The sequence below is a fragment of the Pelmatolapia mariae genome, linkage group LG23 (genome assembly GCF_036321145.2).
Source record: "Pelmatolapia mariae isolate MD_Pm_ZW linkage group LG23, Pm_UMD_F_2, whole genome shotgun sequence".
NCBI classification, from domain to species: Eukaryota; Metazoa; Chordata; class Actinopteri; order Cichliformes; family Cichlidae; genus Pelmatolapia; species Pelmatolapia mariae.
Window position 1 is genome coordinate 49390219 of NC_086246.1, and position 16315 is coordinate 49406533.

Here is a 16315-nt window from a genome sequence, read left to right on the forward strand (position 1 = left end):
CCTACATGGCCCTGTGTGAAAAGTACTTACCCCACCAAGAACGTTCACATCACTGTGGAGGAATTTTGGTTCACTATTTTTTGCAGAATCACTTTTTAGCAGTAACGACCTGTTTAAGGTCATGCCGAAGCAAATGAATCCATTTAAGCTTTTTATTTTTGAGACATTCGTTTAAGCTTGAGGGTAGAAACTGATGGCTGTAGAGTCTCCTTCAGGATTTTCTGGTAGAGAGCAGAATTCATGGTTACATCAATTACAGTGAGTTGTCCAGGTTCAGGCAGCAAAGCGGCACCAGACCATCACACTACCACCGCCATGTTTGACTGCTGGCATGGTGTTCTTTTTACGAAAGGCTGTTAGTTTCACGCCAGGTCTAATGGGACAAAATCATCCAAAAAGTTCAACTTTTATCTCCTTAGTCAATAGAATATTTTCCTGAAGGTCTCAGGGATCATCATGGTGGCTTTTGGCAAATGATAGCGAGCCTTTTTGTTCCTTTTTTTGTTCCTTTTTTTTCCTTCAAGTTCGGCCATGGATGCCATTTTTACCCAGCCCATTTCCTATTACTAAATCATAACCTTTAACTGAAGGAAGTGAAACCCACAGTTCTATGTTGTTCTGGGGTGTTTTGTGGCCTGTCATTGCATTCTTGGCTCATTTTTGTTACGCCACTCCTGGGAATGTTCGTCACCATTCCAGGTTTTACCCATTTGTGGATAATGTACTGCGCGTGGCTAGTGAAATTGAACTCAACTTCCAAAAACAAATGCAGTTAATTACAGTTAATACATCATTAAACAAAAGGGTGCAATTACTTTTTTGGATAAGGCTCAGGAGGGTTGGATAGCTTTTTTGCCCTAATAAATGCATTTTGTAATCTGAAGAATTTATGTGTGACACGTGCAAAAAAAAAAAAAAACTGACCAAGGAGGCGGCAAATACTTTTTCATGGCACTGGAGCTGCTCCCAGTGTTGAATCAGGAAACATGAACTATGGTTCCAGACCAGACTAGTGTTGGTGGAAAACGGAAGATGAATGAGTTACGATGGCACATTCATAACCACAGTTATTGGTCAGCTGCACTTGGGTGTGATCAAGTTCATACTGAAACCAGAGGATATGTGTCATCTGCTTTTCCACTGCAAGGAGCCGCAGATCGAAACGTGCTTAAGAGCCAGGAGGAAACCAAAGAACCACGATACACACACAGTTCATTTATTAGTTTGTGACAATGTACTGGGACATTTTCTGATACACCTCCTGTAGTCTTCATTACATGACATGTACAATGTCTGACAGCTCAGCAGCAGCACTTGCAGTCTGCCTATTACCGCCTGTGCTCACATTTTAGCAACAGATATCAACCCTTCACTTATGTGTAACCTAAGGCCATAGAGTTCCACCTTAATGATGGACAATTTACAACATAAAGAGTTACGTACATGACAGTACTGTGCAAAAACTAAGGTACTGACTGCCACCGACCTGCCCACCCACCAAATTTTGCAAAACACAAAGGGCCTTGAAAAGCATTCACAGATCACAGAGATCTGTATGCAAGGGGAGCTTAAATATCGACCATTTTCTGCAGGATGTACATTTACAGACTCACTCACATGCTAACGTTAGCTGGGGAAGGACACTATCAAAGAAAATGTTGTACTTCTTTGTGCTTTTATTGTAAACCTGGTGACTTGGGCAATGGACATTTTATAATGCGGCAAAGAAATCCTGTACAGAGGACTCAACTCGACGCCAAGAAAATGAGAATACAAATGCATAGAAACCGAACATTTCTAAACTGAAACCAAACATAACTGCATACTCCATCATTATGACCACATCACACTCTTTCACCGCCTGTTTTGGAGGACAGGAAGTTGATTTTCCAAGCACATTAAAAAAGCCCAACCTTGTCTACGTTTTAATTTTGTCTTCAGCACAAAGAACAGGGACACAATCCTTGGAATTAATTCAGTAGTTTGGTTAATGTCTGTAATAAATTAAGTACTCTGCTCCCGCTCCACAGAGACAGTGGCTTTCATTACAAATCACTGCAGTGGTAAAGAGGATGCACATAAAGCAAATCAGATACTTTACATTCACATAATTACAGCTGCATGTGGTCCTCTTGTCTCTGGTCTGATTAGGAAGTGCAAATGTCTAGTGTGTATTTATGGTTTGTTAACTGGTCTACTTGTGCTTTGGCCAATAATGTGACATCTCACTGAATAAGAAGTCAAGACCTTAACAGCAAAACTCTACCACAGCCCATTACATCAGCACACACTGCACTTCCTTTAGTCATGTCTGTGTTGGTGGCAAACACTGGTTAACAGAGCCCTTATGCTGACTGACAAAACAAACAGACTTCACAAAGTCACCGGACAGTGAATCCACCGAGCTACTGATCTCATTTTTCTCAGGAAACGTCTGTACAGAGACGACTCGAGGCCCGTCTGAGAACAGGCCTCTGGTACGTGTGCAGAATAAATCGTAAGTTAGCAGTCTAAAGTCTGATGTCCATCTCTGGCAGTCTGTTAAAATCACATATCTGCTTCTGCAATAGCTCTTCTGCAGCAGTTTTGACAGAGAGGCATCTGGCAGCATTTCTGAAGGATTCGGAAGTCCTCTCTCCTCCGTCCTGCAGCGTGGCGTTACAGTAATCAGGTGTGAGCAGTCCTGCAGTCTCTCTCAGGCTCATTCCAATCACCGCGCCCAAAGTTAAGGAAGAAGGTGCGTGTATCGCAAATTTAAAACCAGACCTTGATAAAGTTTCTGAACCGTAACGATGAATCCACCATCCATTGCCTTCGATGTCCCGTTACAACGCCCCTGTGCATTCCACCACCCTCTCTGTCGTCTTTCCTCAGCCCTGCTTGTCCATACCACAAAAAATCCTTCATTCTTCCAGTCCTTTCCCAGATGTAATCCTGTCCAGCAGGCCAACTGAGGAAATTGTGCACACACAAATAGACAAACACTTACGCACACCCACACAGAATTCATTGTACATCTTTAACATAATCACTGCTTTTATAATCGCCATCTTACTAATCCAGGATACAGCAAAGATGGAAGTGTTGTGTGTATTTTCATTTTTATGCATAATTCATGTCCGTGTGTGTGTGAGCGTATACATGTGTTTGTGCGTGTCGGTTTAGTCCAAAGGGGTTTTGTGTCAGTTGGTCTCGTAGGAGGAAAGCAGTGCAGCATCCACAGGCTCCATGCACGAGGGGCAGGTGAAGGATCTCATCAGCCAGTCATCGATACAGTCCATGTGGTAGATGTGCATGCAGGGCAGGAACCGGATCGGGTCTCCGTAGACAAAGTCCATCATACAGATGACACACCTGCAAGGGTGAACAAAATTTCTCTTATTAAAAACACACTAGTCATTGGTTGAACAGCACAGCTACACAGGAAACAACAAAACAAGTAAAAAACAAAAAATACACAGACAGACCTTCAACTATGATAATGGATTACTTCTCAATTTAAAGGCACGTCCCTGGAATTTGGAATAAAATAAAATGCAGAATAAATAATATGACATTTTTGAGATAAAAAATAATTATATAATTCAAAACGTTTGATCTAAAAAATTAATCTCTCAGTCAGAACATGCTATATCATGTTTAGGTGGAAACTAGCGAGCTAACTTCCCGCTAACTTCCTGCTAACTTCTAACTCCGTTAAATGTAATAAATCCTGTTTTCATGGATGCCTGGATGTTAAACTTCATAGTTACACCTGGTAAAGCAGCAACGCTGATCATTTTATTAAAGATGAAAGAATTTAGTCAGTTTAAACTCTCAGTGTTCGTTTGACTTTGGGACCTGAAGCTGACAGAGCTCCAAATCCAGGTGACTGCAAGTCAAAATGTCAACCTGTCTATGTCCCACAGCAGCTTGTATTCAGTTTGAATATTGCTATAAACTGATCATTAGCAGTTCATGTCTTTTATTCACTGGAACATTTAACTTTTGGGTGACGGCACAAAGACAGAGGAGGACAGAGAGCAAAAAGAAACAGGTAAGAGTGGACATGTGATCAAATTTACCAAAAATGATAAAGCTGCAGCTTCTGTTTCACCCACATTCACTGATTCATTCATTCATTTTAGATAACTAAGCAGTGTGCTGTACTGTTGTCGATGCTCTTATAATAATTATTATAAGATTATATCTTTGTCATTTTCTAGTTTCTAGTCAAGTGAGGAGGATGGAGAGAGAGGATCTATTGCAGTGTCTGTTCTTAGACACTACAATAGGTCATCCAACTACCGTATTTTTCAGACTAAGGCGCACTTAAAATCCTTTAATTTCCTCAAAAATTGACAGTGCGCCTTATGGTCCGAAAAATACGGTAATTACGTTGCTTTTGAAGGTAAAACTGTAAAGTTTATCCAACTGAATTGAGGTTTGCAAATGTCAAAAGGGCTGATTACAGTTGCAAACAGCACATTGCATTAATATTAATTACAAGGCACTGCTGAGATTATGATTGGCAGCTGAGCCCCCCTAAAAGTTTGAAACTAGAACTGCCTCTGATAATAATTACAGGACAGTCTGGGCAATGAGAGCGCGTTCTGTCATTTTACACATGTATTCTTACAATTTAAGCCCAAATGCTCAAGCTGACAGACTTCTTTAGTTTACTATAGCAGCATTTCTTTATCATGTAGACAAACAGACATACTGTTGAAATTGCAGTTATCATATTCAGATATCTAAAAGTGTAGTAAAACTTCTTTACACTGGGTGCCACTTTAACTAAGGCGACCACATGCCACACAGCTGGAGTGCAGCGGCCAGATTTGAGTCCAACCCACAACCACTCGCTGCATGACTTCCTCTCGCTCTCTCCCAGCGTTGCTGTAATTCGACTGCTGCACTAACCAATGAAAGAAAAAATGGCAAAAAAACCCAAAACAAAACAAACTCCTTTGCATAGACAGAAAGGAGAGTTTTACTTATCCAACCCACCTAAAATCAAAGTGGGCGGCTCCCCCCCCCAAAAAATATCAAGGTTTGTGCTGTACTATAACTACACATCTCTGTATCAAAGCAATGTTTTCATGCTAATAAGTTAAATTTATTATATTGTAAATTTTAGTGGAATGTGCCAACATGAAGCTGTGTGGAAAAACAAGCAGTAATTCGGTGAATAAACTCCTGTTTGAAATGTATGTAACTCTTGTTTAAAACACAGAATTACAGTGAAGCAGTGTTTGTGTTTCCCCACTCAGAGCTTCTACTCACTCTCTGATCTTCTTCTCGGATCCATCCCTTCCCGGGTCATACACGCCCTTTGGGAGGTGCTGGATAAGCCCGATGCGTTGAGCGATTCGGATCTGCTCCTCTTCGGTCAGCTGCGTGACCAGTCGGGTTTGGCTGGGCGTCGGATGGTAGACAGGCACATGGATTTGCTCCTGCAGAAAGAAAAGAGACAACATAAAGAGGCTTAACAACTGTTGAGTAAGTCTACTTTACAAAATCTGTAACATGAAAGCTGTGGCAGGGGAAGAATTGATGAGAAACACTAAGTGCAAACGTCTGAAAAATACACCTCAAAGTTGGCCTTTTAAAAAAAAAAGTATTGTTTGAGAGGATATCGTCACCGAATCTCTCAGCAGGCTATATTTGTGCTGGATTTACTTTAACAAAGGAAGATTTGGGTCTTCTCACTTTCAAAAAGGAAAGAAGAAAAACTCCTGATTATGGCACAAACCTATTATGTGAGCCGGGACATAAAAATAAACTCTGCCAGTACAACACCGATGAGGCTTATCACATAAAATCCCTCAGCTTAACGAGCAGACGGGTTGCTTCACTTTAGTCCTCTACAAAATCAAAGTACTCGAGTGCAACAATCTCACAATCCAACAAACTCTCCTAATATATAACTGTCACTGTCGAGAAGCCGGCCCAAAATAAGACTCACATCCTCACAATATCCATTGTCAGTATCTAAAGCAGTCTATTAGGCCTGGATGTCTAGACATGCTGTAAGCTAATGATTTCAGGCAGTAGATGGTAGTGTTTCCCCACACCCATAAGCCACTGCAGCCGATACCAACATGCGATGGGAAATCTTACTGTTGTTCTAGTTCACGTCATTAAAAGTAACTTTATTTATTTAACAGTATTTCTAACTGATGCAGCGGTTTACACATTTGCCTAACAAATAAGGATCCCAGGAGGAAACAAATCCATTTGGGCTTTGAGCATTAGCAGTTTTTTTAATGCCAATTTAAAGCAGCTCATATTTCTAGCTAATAATTTTCTGACTCAAACATCAAAGCAGTCTCAGTCGAGAGAAGTGTGAAATGAAAAGTCTGTCATTATGTCTGGGATGGGTTTCTTTTCTTTTCTTTGGTCTTTTTAAACACTGGCCTGGAAAACCACATAAGTGAAAGATTAATGCGTCATCAAAGTAACAGCAAGTCAAAGTGAACAGGTTTCAGTATTACAGAGTCAAAGCAAACATGAGAGGCACAATATCGTCACACCAAAGCATGCACTGTATTCTGACTATCCTTACAGTGCAATATAATGTTATTTTCTAACAGTGATGTTACTTCATTTCCTGTTCCAGCGTCATTCACATCAAACTACGTGCTGCACACAATCACGTTTGTGTAGCTTGAAAACCCCTCAGCATACCTGAATACCTCCACAAACAGACACAACCACAGTACCAGAAATTCACCATTAGAAGCTCGGAGCAGACCAACATACCCCGAGTTAGCCATCCAAGATGGCGGCACTGAATGTGCCAGGTTCAGAGTGACGACACTCCTGAACTCTGAGGTATCTGAACGCAGCATAACCGTGCAGCCTTCTTACTCAGCTCTGAGTTTATCCTGACAACAGAATATTTCAGAAAATATTTATATAAAGACTTTCAAGCTTTAAACCAAACCAACCAGCCACAAAGCAAATCATGGCCATAACTAAATGTGTTCAGGATCAAAAAATAAAACAAAACAAAAAAACCTTTGAAAATCCTTTTTATTACTGTAGTGTTGTTAAAAACAGAACAGAAAGATTTTGTAGTTCATGTTGTGTGTGTATGTAAATGATAGCTTAGTTATCAGTACTGTACAGTGCTTGTTCCTGACCTCAATCACCGCTCTACCAGTTTCTGACATTTCCATGGTAACAGCGATCTCCACCAATCAGGAATATCACTGTTTAAATTCAGGATTGTGGGTAGTGTAGTGTCTTTCTGTCACAATATGAATTAAACAAACCATGATTGGTATCATACAAAGCTGTGGTTTCTACAGGTTTCACAGTTTTGTTCTTCATACTAATCCTTTCTTTAGTGCAAGACACTGACTTTCTTATAAATGCACATTTCCAATGACATTACCCACTGTGCTTTCTATTTCTTTTCATATGTAGTCCACCCAATTAAAATCATAGCTGGAAAGTGGACAACAACATATTCGATTAAACAGATGATGCCTGGAAAAGCCCTCTGTAAGAAGTCAAAGAAGTGTCAAAGGTATTGTAAATGCACCTTCAGGGGCGAGATTGTTTTTTGGGTTTTTTTAAGCATGAGAGGGAACACACAGACACACACAAGCAGTCTACTTTTTAATTTGTTTGAAATGCTGATTTGAAATGCTAACTTTTAAAGCTAAAGAGTTTTAATGGGACAAATGCAGATGCTAGCTAGCCTCTCAGTCTCTCAGCAACATTTAACCCATGAGTCAGCATAATTTTAGTAGTCGAGGCTGTCTGTTCCTCCTCTGACAGCCATTTTTTTTAGCCAACTCTAAAAGCCAGGCAGCGATAATAAAAGCTGCAGACGGGGCCTCTTCGGGGGGGGGGGGGGGGGGGGGGGTAGCAGCAGCTGCACTGTGTGTGTTTAGGGTCCTCAACTGTGCAATGGTCAGCAGTGTAATTGTTGTCATATGTCAGCTGGGCTGACAACTGTTTATTAAGTGACCTCAGTGGTACCAAAAGGGTGAAAGGGGAACTAATGAGGGGGAGGCGGACCTTGGTTCTCTCTGCCAAGCATGCTGTAGGTTGCTGAGCCAAGCACACAGCAGCTACAGCAGCGACTGTCAGCCTGCCAGGCTCAGGCTGCTAATGATGAGCAGGAATCAAGGTGATGGTAGCAAGTAGGGGAAGCAGATGCACACAATAAGTGGAAGGTTTCCAAAAGAAATCAGCTGGGGGGGGCTATCTGCATCCTGCATCAAGCTGTAAGGGAAGCAACACCTGAAACATGAAACGTTTGCAGTCTCTGAAATCTTAGCTCTCCTTCTGTGCCCTGCAAAGTAACACTATCTCTGAACGAGACCTGTAGACACTTGCACACAACGCAGGGCAGCATGCACACAACGCAGGGCAGCATGCACACAACGCAGGGCAGCATGCACACAACGCAGGGCAGCATGCACACAACGCAGGGCAGCATGCACACAACGCAGGGCAGCATGCACACAACGCAGGGCAGCATGCACACAACGCAGGGCAGCATGCACACCGGCAGCAAGAACAATAACGGGGGCCGAATGATGCGCTTTAGCATCACAGGATGTGTTTTGTGGTGCGATAACAGGACAGACTCAAAGTGTGCCGACACCGGTAAATGACCTCATCAAAGCAGGAAGTTGATCCACCGATGCTGGCCAATGGCATTATAACTAATATTAAACACATCCCCAAAAAGAAAAGGAAAAACCCAAACATATGAGATAATAAAACGAAATGCCAATATGAAGGGGAAAAACTAAGTTAACTAAAACAAACACCCTTCATTACCATTTTAACTAGCAGCTATACACTTGCAGACCTAGAGCAGCATTAGCCAATTAAAAAAAAAGTGCCTTAAATCTTTCTAATGGCTAACTGGGGTAATGACTCTGGCTGAATACACGTATCAAAAATTAGTTTCAGGTCTTAATGAATACAACTGGATGTTAATTCATATAAATGATGTCCCCGTTAGTGTCAAAAGGGACGAAAAAGCAGTTTCTCGGCAAAAACTGCCCCAGTCAGCTTGACACGTCTGGTTTCTAAAGACAAACACATTCAAGGCAAAAATACTCAGCTTTACAAACTAATGGGTGATGTCATGTTGGCGACACCCATCTTTAAACACACAGTTTGTACCACAATTTAAAGTCCTGTATGAGCATTCGTTATGCCTTTGTAATATACTAATCAAACCCCCCCGAGCCATCTGATCATCATTACTTGTAGCTCGGCTCTCAGTTTTCAGTCCGAGGAAAATGAGAACTAAACTTTTGGATGAAGTCGTGAAGAGAACAAAAGAATTTACTTGTAGCTGAGTCAGGGCTCTGTGATAAGCTCTGTGTTGGAGGCAAAGCCCACGTCTATGTCACTGACCTGCAGTACAATAACACGCTTGTCAGCACTGTTCTCTCCACGCCCCCAATGTTTCTGTTACCATATTAGGACAAAATGTAGGTAATCAGTGAGCCTTACAAGGCTAAAGATCAACATCATGTAAGAATGAAGTAATCTAACCCTTACCTTTGATTAAGGCCGAGGACCTAAAGTTCAGCTCATCTGTCCAGCTCATTACCATTATCTGGACTCAATGAAGAAGTTACACAATTTTCCCTGTCTTCCTCGACTACAACACATGCACACTTTTCTTAGCATGTTCGTGAATGTAGTCTGGGACATTATAATATACTTTCAAAAATAAATAAATAAATATACAATATTCTACTACATGTACCAAAATCATTCAGAAAAATACTTTTCAGTTTTCATTTCTTATTTTTTCTCGGCTCCATCACATTTGAAGGCCAATTAGAAACAAAGCCACCAAAGCAATCTGGCTGAGCACACTGTGTTTAAAGCAAACTGCTGGCGAGCCCTCTCACCCCAACAGCAATGCAGCTGGTTGATCGACTGTGCTCCTCTTGTGTATCTACTACAGTGAGAGAGCATATTAAAACCTCATCAGGAGAAACTTTATGACTGGTGCTTATTTGACATGTTTCCGATCCTCTTTTACCCCCCTGTGCTGACAGACTGAAGACAGAAATATATCACCTGCATTAGATTTTCAGACAGAGATGGGTGACAAATTAAAACCTGAGATCGTTGACATGATTTTATACAAAAAACACTAAAATTTATCATAACTGCAACAACAAAGAGTGAAAATTTCAAAGTCTGCAAAGTGTCTCAGCCAATAAGATTTAGCTATGAAACAAGCTGAAAGTAGGATATAGGCCAGACTAAATGTGATCAATAAAAACACTTGTCACTGCTTCTATCAGGACACTCTGGTGTTACAGCAATATCAGGGAGCCGAGAGTGCACACACATATGCACAACCCCCCCCCCAAAAACACACAGGGGTGCCTTATCTCCTGTGGTCCAGTCCCACCGAGATGAGTCAGCTCCTGTCTCGCCAGCTGCTGTCCAAATCACCACAGTCGACACACACACACACACACTGTCTGCAATACGCCCGTCTGCACACAAATACGCAGGCATAAGCTTACAGCTACAGCCCAATATTAAGACCACACACTGAACTACACCTCCCTCCTTTGTTTCCCAGTTTATAAAAACAACTGACGCAAACACACAATGACTCGTTTTGTTTTGACAAGAATTTTAATGGTATGCTAGGCTAAGTGGCCGGCTCACAGGACTCATGTCACCTACTTAGCTTTCTAAATCCATCCATCGCCCATCTATAGCCAGTGACAGCACAGACTGCAAATTCTTACATTTGGCCTTTAAAATAATATTATACTAGGAGTATTTCCTTATCCTAAACGATCTGAAATAAGGCAAACATAAGGAAATTTAATGGGTGTGGGACAATTTATACCTTAATGTATCCTTTTGCAATACTGCTCCAAACAATTTGACTCAGTAGCGTCACTACTTCATAACTATTTCTGGTGGCATTTGAAAGAGTGAGGGAAGTATACAGGAGTTGCTCATCCAGAGTCAGGTCACAGGGGCAGCAGCCTAGGCAAAGAAACCCAGACCTCCCTCTCTCCAACCACCTCCTACAGCTCATCCGGGGAGCACAGGGACATTCTTAAGACACCCAAGAGACACAATTTCTGTAGCATGTCCTGGGTTCAGTCTGGGGCCTCCTCCCAGAAGGAAATGCCTGGAACACCTCACCCAGGAGGCATCCTAGCCAGATGCCAGAAAGACCTCAACTGGCTCTACTCCAAGCGCTTCACAAATGACTGAACTCTTCACCCTAATTCTAAGGAAGAGGGCAGGCTCTTCCTAGAAAGCTCATTTTCACCGTTTGTATCCTCAACCTCGTTCTTCCGATCACTACCTTGCTTGTGACCATAGGTGAGGATAAAGATGTAGCTCAACTCCTTTGCTTTTATGTCCAGCTCTCTTCATCACAATGGACGGATACCACATCCACATCACTGCATATGCAACCCCAATCCGTCAATCCCCCATTCCTGTCACTCGAGAACAAGACCCAAAAATACTTAAAATCCTCCACTTAGGGCAGCGACTTGTCCCTGACCCAAAGTGGAGACTCCAGCCTTTTCTATGTGAGAACCATGGACTTAGACTTGGAGGTGTTAACTCTCATTCCGGCCACACTCGGCAGTGAAACAGCTCCCCTGCTAGCTGGAGGCAACCACCTGATCAAGACAACAAAATCACATCGCCTACGAAAAGCAGAGGCGCGATCCTGATACACCAAAGTGTAAGCCTGCCATCACTTATCGCTGTTCATAAATATTTACGGTTGGATGTAATGCAGGACAAAAGTTTTTTATTTTTCACCTGTGGCCTGAGTGTCTGTGGAGAAGCAGGGACTGGTGAGATTTGGTCTGTATGTCGGTGTCATATTCTACACCCTTCTTGCAGCTGTAAATAAACGTTGATTAGTGCATCCAATAGCATTCTTCCTCTCACCTCCCAACCAATCATGGCACATGTCTGCCCCTCCATGAGTCTGGCTCAGCCATCAGCCTCTTCATGTTAAATTGAAGTTCTTCCTCCCCGCTATTGCCAAATGTTTGCTAACAAGGATCACCGGATCCCTGGATTTCTAACTATAATTTTATACACAAACACTAAATGACTGAGCATGTTTTGGATCAAAACGTGCAAACAAAATCTAACTTAGTCACCCGACAAAGGTCAAGTACAAGTGACAATGTTTTTGGAATGTAATTTAAAGGAAATGTGTAACGTCCCACCAACAGAGCTCTAGGGACTTGTGAAATTGCTAAAGTAGAGTGAATTTGTTCTTGTCACATGTGGTGGGTCAACATCTTACTAAAGGTATTTGGGGTCTTTTTTATTTTGTTGTTGTTGTTGTTGTTTTGTTTGGTTTTTTTGGAGGGGGAGGGGTTCCATCTGTATGTGTAATGTAACAATAATAAAAATAAATCCCTCATCCCTCTTTACAAGGATTTTGCAAAAATTAGCCACAACATTATACCCCAGAGGTAACTTGAGAGAGAGGAATCGGAATAAAAACAAACAAAAAAACAAAATTCCCTGAAAAAGGATTATAACGGTATCTTAACCATTTCATGGTTATCTATAGCATCTATGTGAGGTGTCCACATATGGAGTTGTGAATGTCAGATCTGTGCACTGTCTTCATAAGCCACGAAGTTCTTCAACAGCCCCAAATGCAGGCTGCCACCATACAGTCGACAGAGCCAGTTCTGGACTTTGGAAATCACTGCTGCTGAACCTTCCAGATCCCTCAGGTCATCTGGATCCGGTTTTTTATCAGTTCCCAGAGTCAGAACCAAACACGGAGAAGCTGCATTCAGCTTTTATGCTCCATATATCTGGAACAAACTCCCAGAAAGCCTCAGATCAGCTGAAACACTCAGTTTATTTAAATCCAGGTTGAAGACTCACCTGTTCTCAGCTGCTTTTGAATAAAGCACCAAATCCACACTTTTAAGCTTAAATTTCAAAACTTACATCTTAACTACTGACTTTATCTACTGTTCTGATTTTATCTATTGTTCTGATTTTATCTACTGTTTTGATTTTTGATTTTAAATACTGTTTTGTTTGTTTGTTTGTTTGTTTGTTTGTTTGTTTGTTTGTTTGCTTGTCTTAATCAATTTTAAATCGTGCTTTTTATTTGTTTTTGTTTTTAATGTCTCTGTAAAGCACTTTGAATCACCTTGTTGTTGAATTGTGCTATATAAATAAACTTGCCTTGCCTTGCTGTCTGTGGATACAGAGCATTCATGATCCAATCAGTTTTAACATGCAGACAACCTCAAGAGGTTGTTTAGAATCGATGGGGAAACATCTGAAGAGTGGTATGCACTTATAAAATGTTGTATTCGTTACAGATGTGCTTGGGCACTATTTACAGTTTCCAGGTTGGCTAAAACCTTATGTAAACATTGATTAATAAATATTTACTCAGGCTAGGTATAACTTAAGCTACAGGCAGAAATGAAGTGTTAACGAATCTTAAATTGGAGACAAATCCATTAATCATTTCCTGTTTTTCAATTTAAGGGCTTCAGTGGGCATCCTAACCAAAGTGTGCTGATTAGATTGTTATGTCTCGAGTATGGCCCACATATAAAAATGATAGAAGGCAACACAATTCAACATTTAATTACATTAGAGCCATCAACAACAGTTCCAGTGTGACAGATTGCTTTTCATTGATTAAATAAATCCTTGTCAATGCTTATTTGACAACTACACAAAAGCTTCCCTTTCTGATTCATTTTGTAGCATAAGCACAGCTATAGCTCATATTGTCCTTGTTTTGGATTTCACTGTTGCCACTGCCAGCATCAAGTTTTGCACCATGACTTGCAAATCTCACCCTCTGTATGGAGGACAGACCTCCAGGCAGTATCCAGAGTACACATTTGCACTCAGCAGCATGTGAAAGCTTTCACAAATGCAACAAATTAAATTTTAAATGGAGCATTTGGGAGAATTTAATACCCGTTCCACCACAAATTCCCAAAGCATGTTGATGCCGAACAAAAAAAACGTGTGGTGAAGGTGCCGATTACTGTGGTCACCAGGGAGAAGCTGGCTGTTCTGAAAGAGTTCTTTATAAGGAGGCTTTAACTAGTTAGTTAACCCTCTTGAGAAACTCTGCCAGTATAAACACACTGCACGCAGACTTGCTGAACAACACTGAAAGCTTAGTGAGAGCTCTTCCAGAGGGCCCCTAGCAAAGATTGTGTGGTTTATTACAACATTCATCATCTATGATAACACAGCTGACTGCGCTGACCTAATTACACACTGGTGTATGCTGGACAGAGCTCACACAAGGACATGAACAGGGGAAAAATACTCAACCTGTCCAAATATAATATTGACCGACTCGAACACAGTGTCTAAGAAATGACAAAGCTTATAAATGAGAGGTTCAATGTGTTTGGGCCAAGTTTCCATGTCCCAATTCTGGTTGTCTGATAGGAAGCTACTTGCCATAGCGGGAAACAGATGCTCTTCATGCAACCCCAAAAGGGAACAGGGTCTTCTCCCAGAAACAAACCAGGGATCTTTAGCTTGTTAGACAAATGTGCTAACCATTACTTTTGGGCAAAAGTAATGGCAAAAGCTCCTTTGTTATTTTGTACATTCCCCTCTTTTGTTTTTAACACCAAATGTACAAAATTCATTGTAGTTTTACCAATTCATATGAAGATCTATAAAAAACAAAATTTGCCTAAAGATTTCCTGATGAAGCTCAATTAGATCTTCAAATAATGCACCAATAATCAGTGTTCGTGTTTGTATATTCACATTAATTTCAAAAACATTACTTTTCAAGATCCAGCTAGAAAGCCCTTGATGTTAATTTTTCTTTTTAAATGTTAGGACAACTTGGCAAAGTCTCTCCTTTAGGTTTTCACCCCTAGTGTGATGAAAATAAAACATGCTTGCCTGAATATAACATTACATTATGTAGCGTCCTACAACACAAGCTCTCCTTCTGTACCGACCTGATGTCACCTTTAGTTTCCCATGCTTTAGAAAAATCCTTATCTTAAATCTACAGATAAGGCACGGCTTAACCTAGTAACAGCAAACTGTCTGCCAAGGCTTACATAACACATACCAGCTGCCTCTTAACATTGAACTTGCTGGTCTGTATTATAGAGAAATTACAAAGGAAAGATGAGTAACACCGTGCATCATATTTACAGTTACAGCATGGCCTGGTCTGTTTGTGGATGATCTAATTCAGGAAATAAGGTCATCATACAAAGTTGTTGCCCTGAAGGAGATTAGTCAAAAGAAGCAGTAAAGTTATGAAAGTCACCAAGTCATAATTCTCCTACACATGGAGAACTGGGCTCTGTTTCAAGTTCACTGTTAATGTGTACCACAGGCCATAACAGATTTATGTGCTGACTTACATGAGCCTAAATGATTTGGTTCAGGGTTTCTGAATGAGCAAGCCGTGCTGCTATTGTATCAGTGAAGCCTGAATCAAGATATGACTTCAGGGAATTGACGGACAGAGGCAGGACCATCGGACAGAACAAAGCGGATTAGTGTCAATGCTATGAAGGGACAGGGTCACTGAGTCGTTCTGCCGCCCAAGGGTGATGTTGGATCTGTAAACAGCTGATCTTGCCTTCAGCTGCATAAAGGCAGACGTTTTTGGGCCGAACCTGTCACACAATATCAGACATTGTCCACGCTTCAGGTATTTCATGAATTTTGCTCATGACAAAACATATCTACGAGCTCATTTTCCCTGAAACTGTTGGTGAAAGTTACCTGATAGGGGGGCGGTGGCTCCTGATCGGGATCAGCACCATCTCCGTAGCTGGCCCGGTCCGACTGAGATTCATGTAGCAAAGAAATGTCATCCGATGTGGGAGATTTCAGACAGTTTCCCATCTCCTCCCTCTTCAATCAAACTCTCCCCTCTGTCGTCTTCGCTTTACTAATTTCAAGGGTCACTTTCACAGACAATGGGAGAGGAGAAAAAGGCGTCGATGGGGCGTTTTTTCCATACACAGCTGATGATTCTCCTTCCCAGACGACAGGAGGGCTGCCCAGTTTAACAACAACAAAACATCGCTCGGCTAGCTGCTAGCCACACAAAGAGCTAGCCTGCTAACACCAGCTAGCATTCGAAAGGGAACATCTAATCGCTTAGCTAAAAATAAATAAATAAATTCAGAGCTGAAACAGCTAGAATTGTATGTTTATTGACGCATCGAAGGGAAGGAAAATTCAATACCCCTCAATGCAAATCACAACGCTAACAGCAGTTTTCCTGACGCGGACCTCTATGTCTGAAGGGGACTTTCCAGTTTGCAGACAGCAGCCGAACAACGAA

General features: G+C 41.4%; 1 protein-coding gene across 1 annotated transcript; it reads right to left on the reverse strand.

Annotated features, from left to right (window-relative positions):
* Positions 1 to 1200: 1200 nt before the first annotated feature.
* rnf11b (ring finger protein 11b) lies at positions 1201 to 16291 on the reverse strand. The gene is made up of 3 exons (XM_063467797.1): positions 15748 to 16291; positions 5266 to 5435; positions 1201 to 3354 (listed from the first exon to the last, which is right to left on the reverse strand). Exons 1-3 carry the CDS (start codon positions 15868 to 15870, stop codon positions 3183 to 3185), a joined length of 465 nt encoding a protein of 154 aa, XP_063323867.1. The 5' UTR covers positions 15871 to 16291; the 3' UTR covers positions 1201 to 3182.
* Positions 16292 to 16315: the final 24 nt, after the last annotated feature.